Source organism: Paroedura picta, chromosome 1, assembly GCF_049243985.1.
Source record: "Paroedura picta isolate Pp20150507F chromosome 1, Ppicta_v3.0, whole genome shotgun sequence".
Taxonomy (NCBI): Eukaryota; Metazoa; Chordata; class Lepidosauria; order Squamata; family Gekkonidae; genus Paroedura; species Paroedura picta.
In genome coordinates, this window is record NC_135369.1 from 172,453,615 (window position 1) to 172,468,998 (window position 15,384).

The following is a 15,384-nucleotide window of genomic DNA, read 5'->3' on the forward strand; positions in this document are numbered from 1 at the left end:
GACAGACAGACAGACAGACAGACAGCTAGATGATATACGTTTGTGTGTCATATATATGTGTGTGCGTGTTCCCTCATAATTGTTTGTAACTCCTCTTCATTGGCTTTAGCCTCTTTTTTTGTGCTGCAGTGTTCAGTAGGTCACCCCTGAAAAGTCCACTATGAAACAGTTGGGTGGACCAAAACTGTGGGTTTTGATGCAAAGGCTCCCTTCCATTCATGGACAGAGTCCTTTAGTAAATGAAAGATTGCATGTGTGAGCAGAAGGGTGCCTTTGGCTCAGTGCTGTGCCTCTAAACCTTGAGGAGCCAGTTATGTTTGGTGTAACATTTTGTAACTTCGCTAAGTGTACAGCAGAGATTAATTTGTCTGCAGCTGCTCAGTTCGCTTGCTTTCTGGCAGAGCTAGAATTATTTTAGGGCCTGTGGCTCCGAAACCGCAAATATTGCAAAAAATAACTCTAATGAGCTTGATGTAGTTTGATTGGCTGGAACCTGGAAATGCCTGACCTATATAAGGCATTAATCACAAAAACTAATTTTGAAATATCCTACTTTAATGCCTTAAATTCGCATTGCCCAGTTTTCTTCTTACACCACCAGACTCTATTTGCTGATGTTTATATTCATAGTTACAGAAATGTGTCATGGGGCTTAGTAGCAAATGTTTGCTTACCATAAAAATGTTGCTAAATCACTGTATGCATCAAAAAGATGCAGAATACCAAACAGCAAGCAAGACAGCAGTAACTGGATGAGAGAAGAACCCTGTCAAAAAGGCAAGACTGAACTTTCTGATTTTGAACTATCTATATATTTTCTTCTGAAATAACATGATTTTGGACAATAGTAGTTGACTGTTAATGAGAAAGGTGCTTGGCAAGGAAGTAGCTTATAGCAGGGGTAGTCAACCTGTGGTCCTCCAGATGTTCATGGACTACAATTCCCATGAGCCCCTGCCAACAAATGCTGGCAGGGGCACATGGAAATTGTAGTCCATGCACATCTGGAGGACTACAGGTTGACTAACCCTGGCTTAAAGGTTATGGTGGTGGCCCATCCTTCCTGGGCAAATGCAGAAATACAAAGGTATAGACTAGACAAGTGGGAAAGGTTAGCAGAACGGGGAAGATAACTGGCAGATAAATAAGGAGATGCCAAGAAAACAATGGGAATTTATTTAATAGGAATATTGAACCATGGTAGAAGTGGCAAATTCAGGCCTTTATTTTGTACGTTGGTTTCAAAATTCCCCTATCATGCGACCGTCTAAAGCAGTGGTTCCCAACCTTTTTATCACCGGGGACAAGTCAGTGCTTGACAGTTTTACTGAGGCCCGGGCAGGGGGTTGTCTTTTGCCGAGGGACGTCGCCACTGCCACCTGTGCCCCTGATTTCCCATCAGTGCCCCTAACTTCCTGCCCCCCGCTGGGGGGCGCTGCCAGCTGGAGCTGCATAGTGCCACGCTGAGGGGAAGTCCCAGCCATGGCGACCGCTGGAGAGATCCAAAGGTAAGCTGCTGGCAGAGTGGCAGGGCGGCCTCCAAGGCAGCAGCCAGGGAGGAGCTGCGGCCCGGTACCAACTGATCCACGAACCAGGACCGGTCTCCGGACCGGGGGTTGGGGACCACTGGTCTAAATAGTAATTTGGTAATCCATTAGGATGTGTCTTTTGAATTATTGTTTAGGAATAGCTACTGAACCCCTCTTGATGGCATCACTTCTGTTTTTAAATCATGCTTAAGGAAGACAGGAGGAGAATAGATGCTTTCGAATTATGGCGTTGGAGACAAATGCTGCGAATACCATGGACAGCCAAAGTTACCAACAAGATAGTTTTAGAGAGGAGCAAACCAATTATGTCATTAGAAGGCAAGATATTACGGCTAAAGCTCACTTTATGGACACATCATGCGATCAGACTCGTTAGAAAAATAATAAATGCTCAGCATGGTCAGCGGCAAAGGATCCGCTGGCTCGACACAATCAAAGCCAATACAGGGATGACCAACTCAAAGAAGCAGTCATTGACAGAGACACGTGGCAGAAACTTCCTACAGAATCGCCAAGGGTCGGACACAACTGAACGGATAACATCATCATCATCAAGGAGTTAACTGCCCTGTCCTAGATAGCCCAGGCTATCAGATCTCGGAAGCTAAGCAGGGTCAACCCTGGCTAGTATTTGGATAAGAGTCCGCCAAGGAGCACCAGGGGTTTGGCATGGAGCCAAACAATGGCAAACCGCCTCTGAATTATGTCTTTTGCCTTGAAAATCTTGTGGGGGGGTCCCTATACGTCATCTGTGACTTGACAGTAAAAAGAGAAAGGGAGGGAGGGGGCTAAACAGAGAATCTTGCATTTATTCAAATACAAGAAATCACCAGTGCTTCTATTTTAAGGCATTTTCTTACTTTTGAAACTGGTTACAGCCAATTTACAAGCATGCCTCAGATCCCTCAGTCAGCCCCTGCTACTCCTTCTCAGCCCATTCATTCTTGCTGATAGATACTTGAATGTTGTAAATTCATTACACATTTAAGGGCTCTCTGTTTACACTGAGGAAGTCAAGTGGAATCTCAGTATGTTTTTAGATTTTTAAAACGACATATGTTTTAAAAAAAAACATAACAACTCTAATAACGAATTAATGGGGATGTGACAGGGAGCTCTAGGCACAGATCATTTAATCCAAGTGAAGTTTTCGGCATTCAGGCTACAAGCTACTCCTCAGTTTAACACGATTGGTGGTTAATATTATACATTTTACTAGGCCGCAAGGCATATTATCTGTAAAATGGAAATCCATCTCAAACAGGCTGAGGTTCTCAAACAGTTACTTAGCAAGCACCCTCTAATGCAGGGGTAGTCAAACTGCGGCCCTCCAGATGTCCATGGACTACAATTCCCAGGAGCCCCCTGCCAGCGTTTGCTGGCAGGGGACTCCTGGGAATTGTAGTCCATGGACATCTGGAGGGCCGCAGTTTGACTACCCCTGCTCTAATGCCCTGCTCAACAGTAAGGTGAGATTTTTTCCAGCGGCACCCAGTCGCTGATTTTATAGCTCTGTATCAATCATTACACGGGAAGTCAGATGTCATGCAAATGTCACCTGCTACTTCTCAAGTGGTGTAAATTTACTGTCTGCATTGCATTTCATCACACTAATTTATCCCCCTGCTAAACATGAATAGAGGATTAGAGTCAAAGGAGCATGCTGAATCATTAAAATGCATGCTTAGTTTAGTAACACAAATTAAAAGGGAGAAGTTGTTCCAGTTAGTATTTAGCGCACTGGAAATGCACTGACCTCTACATTTTATTCATGTGACCTATATTGTCTGAAACTGGCTCGAGCGTTTGCTTGCCCTCCTCCCCACACAATCTGCCAAAGATAGACAGAAATACTGTCTGTTAAGAAAATGAAGATCATACTGAAAATAATTTCTAAATTCCAGGGGATTTAAATTCGATAAACTCTGTCTGCTTCCAGCGGTAATCTTGACTGCATAGCTGGAAGAGCTATAAAGGCATTGTATGATGCTGATTGGATAATACCAGCATTTAAATGAAATGAATATTCACCCAAGTAACCAAAGCAAGCACCACCACAGCAAGAATAAAAATAAGGGATGGTCTGTACTGTAGGGCCCAGTCTATAGATAGCTGTGATGAGCCTGTGAAGTATGTTAGACTTGAGTCCAGTAACATTTTAAAAGACCCACAAGATTTTCAGGATATACATTTTCAAGTTTCAAAGAAAACTTCCTTTGTCAAACTTGGAACCTATGCAATCAATGACTTCCCCACTTTGGATAAAAAGTCTATAGAATCATAGACTTGGAAGGGGCCATACAGGCATTAGGCTAATTAGGTTGAAGCCTCAAAATCTAGGGGGCCTCCAGCCAAGGGGTATAATATTTTTGACACTGTCTTAGGCTTTTCTTACACATGTTATCATAATGCAGTGCTCTAAAATCCCTGTTAAGTCAGCAGGTTAGGTGTATACAGAATCAGTGAAAATAGCTCTCTTTATTAGCAACACAGCTGGTCTGGGTTCTAAAATGGCTGCCCTGGGCCTGTAGTCTCAAATGGCTACCAGATGGTAGAGAGGCTGCAATTGCCTACAGTTCCCAAGAGGCTTAGGGAAGGGAGAAGGTCACATGCTCCAATGGGGATGGAGGAAACAGGTTCCACCAGGGGAATGAGCTCATGGTGTATAGACTCCACCCCCCCTGGGAGGGGAGAATTTGCTGGAACCTCCAAGGGGGCAGGTTGCAAGATCCTTTCTCCAGAGAAGGCCCTGTTTCCCCTAGGCGGAGAGGCAGAGCCTAGCCTGGCCAGAAGAGCAGCCAGCAAGGAGCCTCACCTCCTGAAGTGCAGGAAACAGACAGTAAGACTGGATATGAATGGCAAAGTGAACCTCTCCCCCTCTTCAGTAAGGGAGTGTGGGGGGAAAAGGAGAGTGTTTCTTCAGCTTTTTATTTCATGCTCTGTATGTTTAAAAGTTGTGTCACTTTATCTCATGTGGTGTTCTGGTGGGACTTTAAATTTACAAATCTTAAGGTGTAAATTAGTTAAATTTGAGGTTTTGGTATTTTAAAAAGTGACTGGTGCTCTAGAGCAGGGGTAGTCAACCTGTGGTCCTCCAGATGTCCATGGATTACAATTCCCATGAGCCCCTGCCAGCATTTGCTGGCAGGGGCTCATGGGAATTGTAGTCCATGGACATCTGGAGGACCACAGGTTGACTACCCCTGCTCTAGATTACTTAGTCTCCCTTACTCAGGTAGGGCTAGGATGTTGGGAGGGCCCAGGGGAGGTAAACAAGGCAAAACTCTCCACACGAGACCAAAAATGTCAGTGTTTTAACCCCAAAACACTAGGAACCTCTCTGCCCCTCAGGGAGGGTTACCCAAGTCAGTGAGTGGTGACAGTGACAAAGAAGGAGAGATAGGCCCCACCCAGGGAGTGGGGGGAAGGCTGGAACAAGGCCCACAGGCTTGGCCTCAGCTGGGCAGGTAGCCAGTTCCGCTACAACAGGGGTAGTCAACCTGTGGTCCTCCAGATGTTCATGGACTACAATTCCCATGAGCCCCTGACAGCAAATGGTGTCTGGGGCTCATGGGAATTGTAGTCCATGAATATCTGGAGGACCACAGGTTGACTACCCCTGCGCTACAACACTCTTGACTTTTCCTTTAGTTGGGTGGGGATTGGGGGGCCCTCACAAATGGAATAGCCTAGGGCCTCTCTTCATCTAAATCTGGCCCTGCATACCGGCCATCTAGTCCAACCCCCTGCAGAATCAGCCTAAGGCCTAAGTATCTGTCCAGCTGCTGCTTGAAGACTGCCAGTGAGAAGGAGCTTACCACCTCCTTAGACAGTTGATTCCACTGCTGACTGTGATTTTCCTCCCAGATATCTAGCCAGTCAAAGAAGAAGAATTGGTTTTTATACCCTGCTTTTCTGTACCAGAAAGAGTCCCAAAGCGGATTATAATCACCTTCCCTTCCTCTCCCCACAACAGACACCCTACGAGGTAGGTGGGGCCGTTGAGTCCTGACATTACTGCTCTGTGAGAAGAGCATTATCAGGGCTGTGACAAGCCCAAGGTCACCCAGATGTCTACACGTGGAGTAGTAGTATTACTGCAAGTCCTATCCTCTGCTGCTAACAGGAACTACAACCTGCCCTCCTCTGAGAGCAATCATGCCTCTTCTCCACCTCAATATGGCCAAAGGAATCCAGTTACTTGTGAGGAAAGTTCCTCATAGTTAGACAAATTAAATGCTAATAAGGTCTGCCTAGGCAGTTTGGTGTTCCGCCTAACTCAGGGAGGGTCCCAGATCTTACACACCCTGGTCTTGCCGAAAGACCTGGTGGAAGAGCTGAGTTTTGCAGGCTCTGTGGAACAGTTTTGGCAGGGCCTGCAGCTCACCCGGGAGCTCATTCCACCAAGTCTGGACCGGAACCGAAAAAACCCTGGCCTGGGTCGAAGCCAAGTGCACCTCTCTTGGGCCAGGGATGTCCAACAGATTAGGATTCACTGAGCACAAAGCCCAGCAAGAGCCATAAGCAGATAGGCAGTTCTGAAGATATGTGGGGCCCAGACCATGAACGGCCTTAAAGGTTAATACCAAAAACCTTGAACTGGATCTGAGCTTCAACTGGCAACCAATGCAGCTGCTTCAGGACAGGCTGGATATGGGTCCTCCATGATGTCCCAGTGAGGACCCTAGCAGCCACATTTTGCAACAGCTGCAATTTTGGGGTCAGGGACAAGGGTAGCCTTGCGTAGAGAAAGTTACAGAAGTCCAGTCTGCAGCCGACCATTGCATGGATGTGGTTAAGTAACCTGAGGATAGATAGGATCCTAGTAGCCTCGCTTGGTGCAGGTGGAAAAATGCCATGTGGTCTGTTCCTGTGATCTGGGCCTCTATAGAGAGGGAGGCATCCAGGAACATCCCCAGATTTCTGGCTGAGGGCATGATGTTAAGTTGTACCCCAGCCAGTGTGGGCAAGTGCATTGTTTAATCTACCGCCTTCCTACTCAGCCACAGGACCTCTGTCTTGGAGGGGTTGAGTTTCAGGAAACTCTGCTCTAACCATCCGGCTACAGCTTCTGAACATCTGGCAAATGTATCGGTGGGGGAGTCCAGGCGGTCGTCCATTAAGAGAGAGAGCTAGGTGTCATCTGCATATTGGTGACAACCCAGCCCATAACCCAGGACTGGCTGGACAAGAGGGCACATAAAGATGTTAAACAATGTAGGGGAGAGTATCACCCCCTGCGGAACCCCACAAGGGAGTTGATAAGGATGCAATAACTCATCCCCCACTGCCACCCTGTTCCGTTCCAGAGAAAGGAGCACAGCCACTTTAAGGCTGTTCCCTGAATCCTGGCCCCGGCGAGGCAGCAGGCTAACAATTATGTCAAACACGGCTGACAGATCTAACATCGCAAGTATAGCCAAACCACCCCTGTCTGGCTGGCACAGAGATAATCTGTCAAGGCAACCAGCACGGTCTCCACCCCATGGCTATTACAGAAGCCCAACTGGTCTGGATCGAGTGCTGAAGTTTCCTCCAAGAATCCTAGGAGCTGGTCTGTGGACCTGCCCACTAATTATCATCCAATGTATTTTATCATGGATCCCTGGCAAATTGTATGCAGCATGATGAATGGAAATTGGATTCTCAAATACGAGTATCCCCAAAGGCATTACTGTACTTCAGGGGTAGTCAAACTGCGGCCCTCCAGATGTCCATGGACTACAATTTCCATGAGCCCCTGCCAGCGAATGGACATCTGGAGGGCCGCAGTTTGACTACCCCAGCTGTGTTACCCACTGAAATTAAGTGGGCGGAATAAGTGAAATTCATACGAGGATCAAAAAGAAGCCCAGGTAGGGCATGCATTTTATAAATTGTAGCTCTAACTTTCACAGTACTGCTCAGACTGGTCCCTGTCTTGACCGGCCAGATTCTGTTCAGCAAAGGAACTGGGATGGGATGGATTTCAATCTCCTGTATAGGGTTTATGTTTGCTTCTCCCACAGTTTACATTGACCTTATTGACCTTATAGCAGTGGTCCGTGGATCAGCTGGTACTGGGCTGCGGCTCCTCCTCATCCTCCTCCCTGGCTGCTGCCTCAGAGGCTGCCCTGCTTCTCTGCCGCCGGCTCACCTTTGGTGCTCTGCAGTGGCCGCCATGGCTGGGGCCCCCCTTCAGTGTGGCAACTGCTGCTGGCAGCGCCCCCCCCCCCAGCGGGCGGCGGGAAGTCAGGGGCGCTGGAAGGAAAGCAAGTGAAGCAGGGACTCAGGCGGCGGCAACATCCCTATGCAAAAAACTACCCCCCCCCCGCCGGGCCTCAGCAAAATTGTCAAGTGTAGACCGATCCCTGGTGATAAAAAGGTTGAGGCCCACTGCCTTATCGCATCTATTAGGTGAAATGGGTTGGGGGTGAGATGGACCCTGAGACTTATGAAACTCTTCAAGATTACATTCAATTTGACTAGCCTGGTCTTGAATTCTCAGAAAGAAACTTAACACCCGTCTGCATATCGGCTTGGATGCAGGCTAGCATATCTGTGGGCTCAAGGAATTCCACCCTTAGAGCAGAAATCTTTTGCCTCTGCCTTCCAGCAGCAGTTCACAATCCCATTCCTGGAAACAGGATGGGGGGAGTTTTGAGCTGCCACGGGAGGTGGTAAAATTGCATGTCATGACCAGAAATCCTTATTCCTGCGAAGGTTGGATCCAAGCCATTTTTGCCATTCTTGGGAATAGATTCTTCTTAGAAAATATCACTTGGCTCTAAAGAACTGTTGGCAGAGCTTGGGAGTCTGGATCCAACCCTGCATTTGTTCTTTCTCTGTGTTATGTTTAATGTTTACTCGTCTCTTCTTAAGAAAGTAACCATCTGTATAACAAACCATAAACTCTTGGCATACTTATCTGACACATGTAGACGATGAAGAAAAACTAATGCAATGTACAACACATCGTTCTGGCTAACAAGCGGCATCTTATTCTAGTATAAAAGTTCTCCGTGGCTTTCTTACGATTCAAGATGCATGGGCTAAGTTCCAATGTACTCTGACACTCAGGCAGGAACTTCATGTGAAGTAGGTTGTCTGATGTTCTCTGAGGCAAAATGACCATAGGGAAAATAACAAATTACTACAGTGGGGGCAGCCATGAGCAGGATGAAGGATTCTGGGAACCTTTTGCTGGAGGGAGGGGAGATGAAGGCTGGTTCTCCCAAGAAGAAATGATTAAACTAAATTCAACTTTATTCTTATAACCTGCCCTTCCCTATACAGCCCAGGGAGGGTAACAAGAAGTCTTGAACAATCAAAATAGAATGGACACAAACTATAACCATCATATAATAATAATTTAGCAGTTAAAACTTTAAAAGCCATTTATTTACAGTTAAAATCGATATCCTGAGGGTGTTCCATGTTGACATGATTTTCCTTTTTGGATGGATGGTTTCCAGGCTGAATTTTCAGGTCAATAGAAAAGCCAGCAACTGTTGATCTTATTCCCTGGCCTCAACCAGGACAATTCTGTTTTGCAGGCCCTTCAGGTTTCCTTAGAAAGAGCATTCCATCAGCCAGAGTCAAAAACCCTGGTTGAGGCCAGTTTTACTTCTTTGAGACTAGGGACTCTTAAGAAGAGTCTGACTACTAGATCTTAAAACGCTGTGGAGACACTGTCCAGAAGAAGAAGAAGAAAAGAAGAAGATGATGATGATGATGATGATGATGATTTTTCTCTACTAGGAGTCTCAAAGCAGCTTACAGCCATCTTCCCTTTCCTTTCCCCACAACAGGTGAGATAGTGTGAAAAACTGGAGCCACATGTCAGAAAGTGGGGCAGAAATTTTAAAAGGCAGGACTCATGGGTCTGGCTATAAGTACAGCTAAAAACCACTGCAAAATAATTATATAACTGTGTATATCATTTCTCCAAAAGAGAACAAAATGTATGGGCTAGTGCATGGAAGCACTGGAGGGGCAATAATAATAATAAGAGTTGGTTCTTATGTGCCACTTTTCTCTATCTGAAGGAGTCTGAAAGCGGCTTACAGTCACCTTCCCTTTCCTCTCCCCAAAACAGACACCCTATGAGGGAGGTGAGGCTGAGGGAGCCCTGATATTACTGTTTGGTCAGAACAGCTCTATCAGTGCTGTGGTGATCCTAAAGTCACCCAGCTGTCTACATGTGGAAATCAAACCCAGCTTGCCAGATTAGAAACCGCTGCTCTTAACCACTGTTCCAAGCTGGCTCTCCACGGGTCCCAGAGTCCAGATCTTTTAGGGCTTTGAACGTAAGGATCAAGACCTTAAACCAGATTCGGTCCTCAATCTGGACCTAGTGCAGTTTGGAGGAAGAAAGATACCCTATATACTCACATATAAGCCGACCAGCATATAAGCTACCTAATTTTACCACAAAATCTGGGCAAATTTATTGACTCATATAAGCCAAAGGTGGGAAATGCTCCATCATCACAGGGTCTCCTTTCCAGCCTCCCCCCCAAAAAAACAAATACAGAAAATTCAACAGGATGAAAAGCTGCTGTTTTTTGTACCTTGCTTTTCACCCTCGGAGACTAAAAGAATAGTTTGGAAGAAGTGATTAAGTGATTAGGAAGAGGAAGAAGTGAAACAAAAAAGAAACTAAATAATAGTTTGGAAGAAGTGATTAAGAAGAGGAAGAAGTGAAGGCAAAAGGAAGAAAAAGACCAGAGTCCCACAAGCTGCCAGAGCAACAATTGGCTGGCTGGAGCAAGCTTTTATTTCAATTACCGTATATACCTGCATATAAGCTGAGGAGGGCTTTTCCAGTGTGGAAAAAGGTGCTGAAAAACTAGGCTTATACGCAAGTATATAGGGTCCTTGCCCATAAGTGTCACTGTGAGACATTGCAGTGAGGGCGGTATATAAATCAATTAATCATTAAACATCTGTCCTGGAAACCTTTACCATCCCACAGTCTGTGCTCGCCAGTTATACAAAGACCACCAAACAGGGCTTTCCTCATCTTTAAACATTTTCTCTTTATCTGTCTCACCTTATGGTTGTGATGTTTTCTTAATTCCCAATACCGGCAATGGCCCCTTTGTGATAACTTGCATTGCGGGACCTGAGAATGGGAACTGAAAGGAGTACTTCTGCTCTAACACACTATCAAGTCAGATAGCATCTGTTCTAACAGAGGTAAAAAAAAAAAAAGACACAGTCCGTAGTGCAGAAATTCCTCTTTATGCTTTTAATTAGTGATGGTTGAACACTTTGATTGAATAATGTATTTGAATATGATAATGCTGTTGCCTATCAGATAAATTATTCAGAAAGAGGGTTTTTTTGTCATCTTGAAATAACACTGTAGATAGTAGAAAGATATTCGTAGCATAATATATTGGAATTATTCATAGCTGGGGTTATATAATTCCATTTGCTCTTGCACTTCTACTGTACAGTGTACTTTGTAGCCTGAGTAGGGTTGGAAACCTGCTGGTGGGACACAGAGAGTTCCCTGAATTACAATTTATCTGCAGACTGTAGAGATCAGTTACCCTGGAGAAAATAACTGCTTTGGGGGATGGATTGTATAGAATTATACCCTGCTGAGTTTCCTCACTTCCCCCATGACCGTCAGGAGTTTCTTGAAGATGGGAACTCTAATCCCGAGAATCTCCATACCTTTTGATAAGTTTCTAGTCCCCTTGATTAGCGATCCCCAACCTGTGGGCTGCGGACCACATGTGGTCCTTCGACTAATTGGAGGTGGGCCCCGAAGGATGCCTTCTCCCCCCCCCCCCCCCGACCCTTTACTTCATCCCCCCCAGTCTTTTACAACACACTTCATTGTTGTGGCATGTCTGTATCTTATTTTGAAGGGATGTTTAAACATTACCATAGCGATCAGAGAGCGTTAGAGCAGTGGTTGAGAGTAGAGGAGTAAACTACCCTCCCCCCCCACCGGGCCTCAGTAAAAGGCGTTGAGTGGTCCCCGGTGATGAAAAGATTGGGGACCACTGCCCTTGATTACAGGAAGAAATCTTTGGGCAGCATCTGAAGGGTGCTCTGAAATTTGATGGGGGATAGATAGGACTTCTGTACGTTTTTAATACACTGTACAGCTCTAAAGCCGAAAAGTACAGCAAGAGTGTTTTTAGTGGGCTTCTTGTTAATCTGTTCCCTTTCGCACTGAAGGTATTCTTTGGAGCTCACGTAATTCTGCTTGCCAACCTGCCCACATCGCATCCTACATCTTGTCTCTCTCATGACTTCCCTGCGAACGTAAAAAAAAAAAACCCTGATAAGAAACTCTAAATTCTTATTAAACAATATATTTTTGGAAGCAGAGTAGCTTCTGCAGCGTCAGCAGATGTATGCAGATTTAGTTGATCTGCATAGTTCTGGGCACAGAATGTAAGTTTCCTGAGTACACAGAGTGCTGCTGACAGATTCCCCCCCCCCCAAAAAAAAATTATTGAATAAATAATTTTTTAATTCTGTTCCTAGCTACATTTGTTCTTATTATTTGAATACATGTGACAGTTTCTGCCTGAAGGGCACGATGTTGGATAAGTTAGATGACAGAGGGATTTGGGGGAAATGTTACTGTGTGTGTATATATATAAAAATTTGTGGTTTAGTTTTGTTTCTATTGTAGCTCATTTACTGCTCTCTGTGTGGGGGTGGATGTGTGTGTGGGGGGGGGGTCCAGGAACTGGGACAGTTTCTATTTATTTATTTTATGTATTCACATTTATATACCACCCTCCCCGAAGGCTCAGATGAGGTCAATATAAATGTATCTGTGGCTTAGTTAAAATACAGGGGGTTCCTGTAGGGAAGTTAATATACCGTCAGTTCATTGAACAACCAATTGTTCAAGAAGTATGGGAGATGTAATGGAATGTAACTTCTTTTGTCATGTGCATTCAGAAGAAGAGTTGGTTTTTATACCCACTTTTTCTGTACTGTAAGGAGTTTCCGCGTGGCTTATAATCACCTTCCTCGCTTCCTCCCCCCATCACAACAGGAACTTTGTGGGGTAAGTTGCCCTATGCCTTCCCCCCGCCCCCGCAGGGTGCTTCGCTCTGCGTGTACTAATCTGTTGGTCGTTCCTGGCCCCAGGGAAGCTTGCCTGGCCTCGACCAGGGCCTGGCCCCGACCTGGTGGAAAGAGCTCTTGGAGGAGCTGTGAGCCCTGGGGGATATTTCAGCGATCTGCAGGGCCTGCAAAATGGAGTTCTTCTGCCAGGTCTACGGTTTAGGCCGGGCAGCAAGGAAGATCTGGGCCCACCCTATATGAGTGGCGATAGCAAGATACATTTGCACCCTCAGTTCACCTTCTCCCTATTAGTGTTTATTTTAGGGAATAGTTAGGTATGTATTTTCTGCTGCAGCATCTTTTCTGGTTTCTTTTTTCTTTCAGGCTTTTATATTATATTTAATGGGATTTTTTAATGCCTGTTTTAAGGGGTTTATGGGGATTTTAGACTACATTGTAACCAAGCTCTAGCCTTTGGGGAGAGGCGGGCAATAAATTTAAATATAATAAAATAAAAAGTGGGGACAGAGAAAACTGTGACTGGCCAAACTCTAGGAGAACTGTGACTGGCCCAAGGTCACCCAGCAGGCTTCACGTGGTGGAGTGGGGAGTCAAACCCATTTTTTTCGGATTAGAATCCACCACTGTCAACTACTGCACCACACTGTCTTTCCGTGGAATGCTGTGGAACGTTCAGTGCTCTGTGACAGTTTAATTTTAAGGGCTAAAGGATCTCGGTGTAAGGAAAGAGGCCAAGAATAGCAATGGACCGACGTTCTGACATGTACTTAGGAAGGGGCGAGTTAATAGATTCCCGTACCAGTTCTTCTGGATCTCATTCACTCCAGTGAGACATTTAGAAAAAACAACAACAACAAATCTGCTGTATTCTTAAAAAGAGAAATAAGACTCATGGCATTACAAATTTATTTTCCTTTATTTAGCTGCCAGTTAGCAGAATTAAAGCATAATTTAAAGGTTTAGAGGTTCTCTGTGAAGTATGAAATAAGCCAGAGGCACAGTAGCTGCTTGAACACTTGAATGATTGCCATTATTCCTGGGCTGAAGCCCATTAAGGTCATCCGTCTCGCCAAAGTGAAGAGGGTGTCAATGTCAAACGTTTGTCCAAGGACACTTTGGGGGAGGGAGGGCATTCCTTCTCATCTGTAGAGTGTTTTCTTCTGTTTCTTGCCTTGAGGGATGGGCTTACAATAGCTGAAGTTTTCGTTTTTGTTTTTTTGGGAGGAAAGTTTTTTTGTTGAGCTATTGTAGTTTGGCAAGCCAGCTAACTCATCTCTCTCTTTCTTTCATTAGAGTTGAAGATCCTTCCATAGTAGATTTAACTTAAGGCAAACTAATTCATGTCTAGACAAATATGTCTGTTTTGGAAATGCGTTTAATGAATTCCTCAGGCACTAACTAATAGCTCTGATGTAGCATACAAATAGAGAGTATTATTTATGTAACTTCCCTAGCAGTCAGAGGGATCAAATTAAAAATGTGACTCTGTATATGGATGGGAATTCACTTGTAAAGGTCTGATTAGACCAGGGCTGAATCTGCATGGAGCTTTTATTCCACTCCCAGGTCGATTCAGTCCCTGCCGTCTCCACTGAATGCAATTTCCATTTTGATTTTGTCTGATTTAAATTTTCCCTCTGCACCAAGCATGATTGATCTGGAGTGACTCTACTTTTTCCCCACGATATCCTAGAGTGGATATAACCCTCAGTATTTGAAAAATCGGCATGAGAAAGCACGCAGACTCTGCCTGTTCCCAACTTGCTGCTGAGCCTCTCTGGTAGAGAAGTCTGATTGGCCAAGGCTTCAGTTCAAAGGCTTCCTCATTTCCAGGTTGTAAGCTTGCCCTAACTTCTCTCAGCAAAAGCTCCAGAAGCCTAGTTTCTCTCAGTAGAGATTTGCCTCTTGGTTTTTTTCTCCCTCCTCTGCTATCTCCAATCCTCCTCCCCCCTTCAAGAAAAGAAAGAAAGAGGCTCCTGCTGCGCTTGGCTTCCCCCCCCCCCCCTTCTGACCTTCCCTAACCATGTGCAGAACACTTTTCTATTTCAATGGGGTTCGGCACAACTTGATGAGCTCACTTCTCTAATTCCTCCACTGTTTTATGTGCTGTTAGAAACTCCTTGGTTTTTTCCATGACAAGTTAAAGTTTTCCATCACTATACCTAAAAGCAAATGGGCTTGCCCTTGTATGGGTAATGAAAGTTGCATGATGAAGCCACCCACAGAGGAAGTCGAGGTCCTTACATACTTGAGGAACCTCACCTCCCACAAGTATGCAGAAAATAATGCATTTGTAAAATTGCCAAAAGAAATACAAGCAGCCCAGTGAGGAATAGAATAATGAGATCAGCTGAGAGTCAGTTAAAGGAAAGAAGAAGAGCTGGGATTTTTTTTTTTGCATCATGCTTTTTACTACCCAAAGGAGTCTCAAAAGTGGCTTACAATTGCCTATCCTTCCTCTCCCATGACAGACACCCTGTGAGGTAAATTAGGCTGAGACTGGCCCAAGGTTACCCAGCTGGCTGCATGGGGAATCAAACCCCCTTGGTCTCCAGATTAGAGGCTGGTGCTCTTAACCACTACACCAAGAAAGTGTGACCAGATTGTCCCACTTTTGGAGGGACATCTGGGGGTACCTGGCAAATTGTACTTGTGTTGAAATTTAAAATATATATATTACAATACTATTTTTGCATTCTATGCGTTCTATGAAACTTGTTGCTGCATATAGACCAAATTTTTAATCACCCCCCCCCCCCCCGGTCAATGATGTCCCGCTTTACCAATA

At 45.1% G+C, this 15,384-nt stretch overlaps 1 protein-coding gene across 7 annotated transcripts in view; it reads left to right on the forward strand.

The window, feature by feature from the left end:
- The window catches only part of KLHL29 (kelch like family member 29), a 562,720-nt gene that overhangs the window by 292,311 nt on the left and 255,025 nt on the right, over nt 1-15,384 (forward strand). Inside the window, exon 1 of one of the 7 annotated variants that reach the window (XM_077311753.1) lies at nt 4,159-4,389. The exons of 5 other annotated variants lie outside the window; for them this stretch is intronic. In XM_077311753.1, coding sequence (XP_077167868.1) covers nt 4,168-4,389 — 222 coding nt within the window. In that variant the 5' untranslated portion in view covers nt 4,159-4,167. Of the gene's footprint in view, nt 1-4,158; nt 4,435-15,384 lie in introns of those variants that run through there. One more of the 7 variants, XM_077311723.1, reaches the window with a different exon arrangement.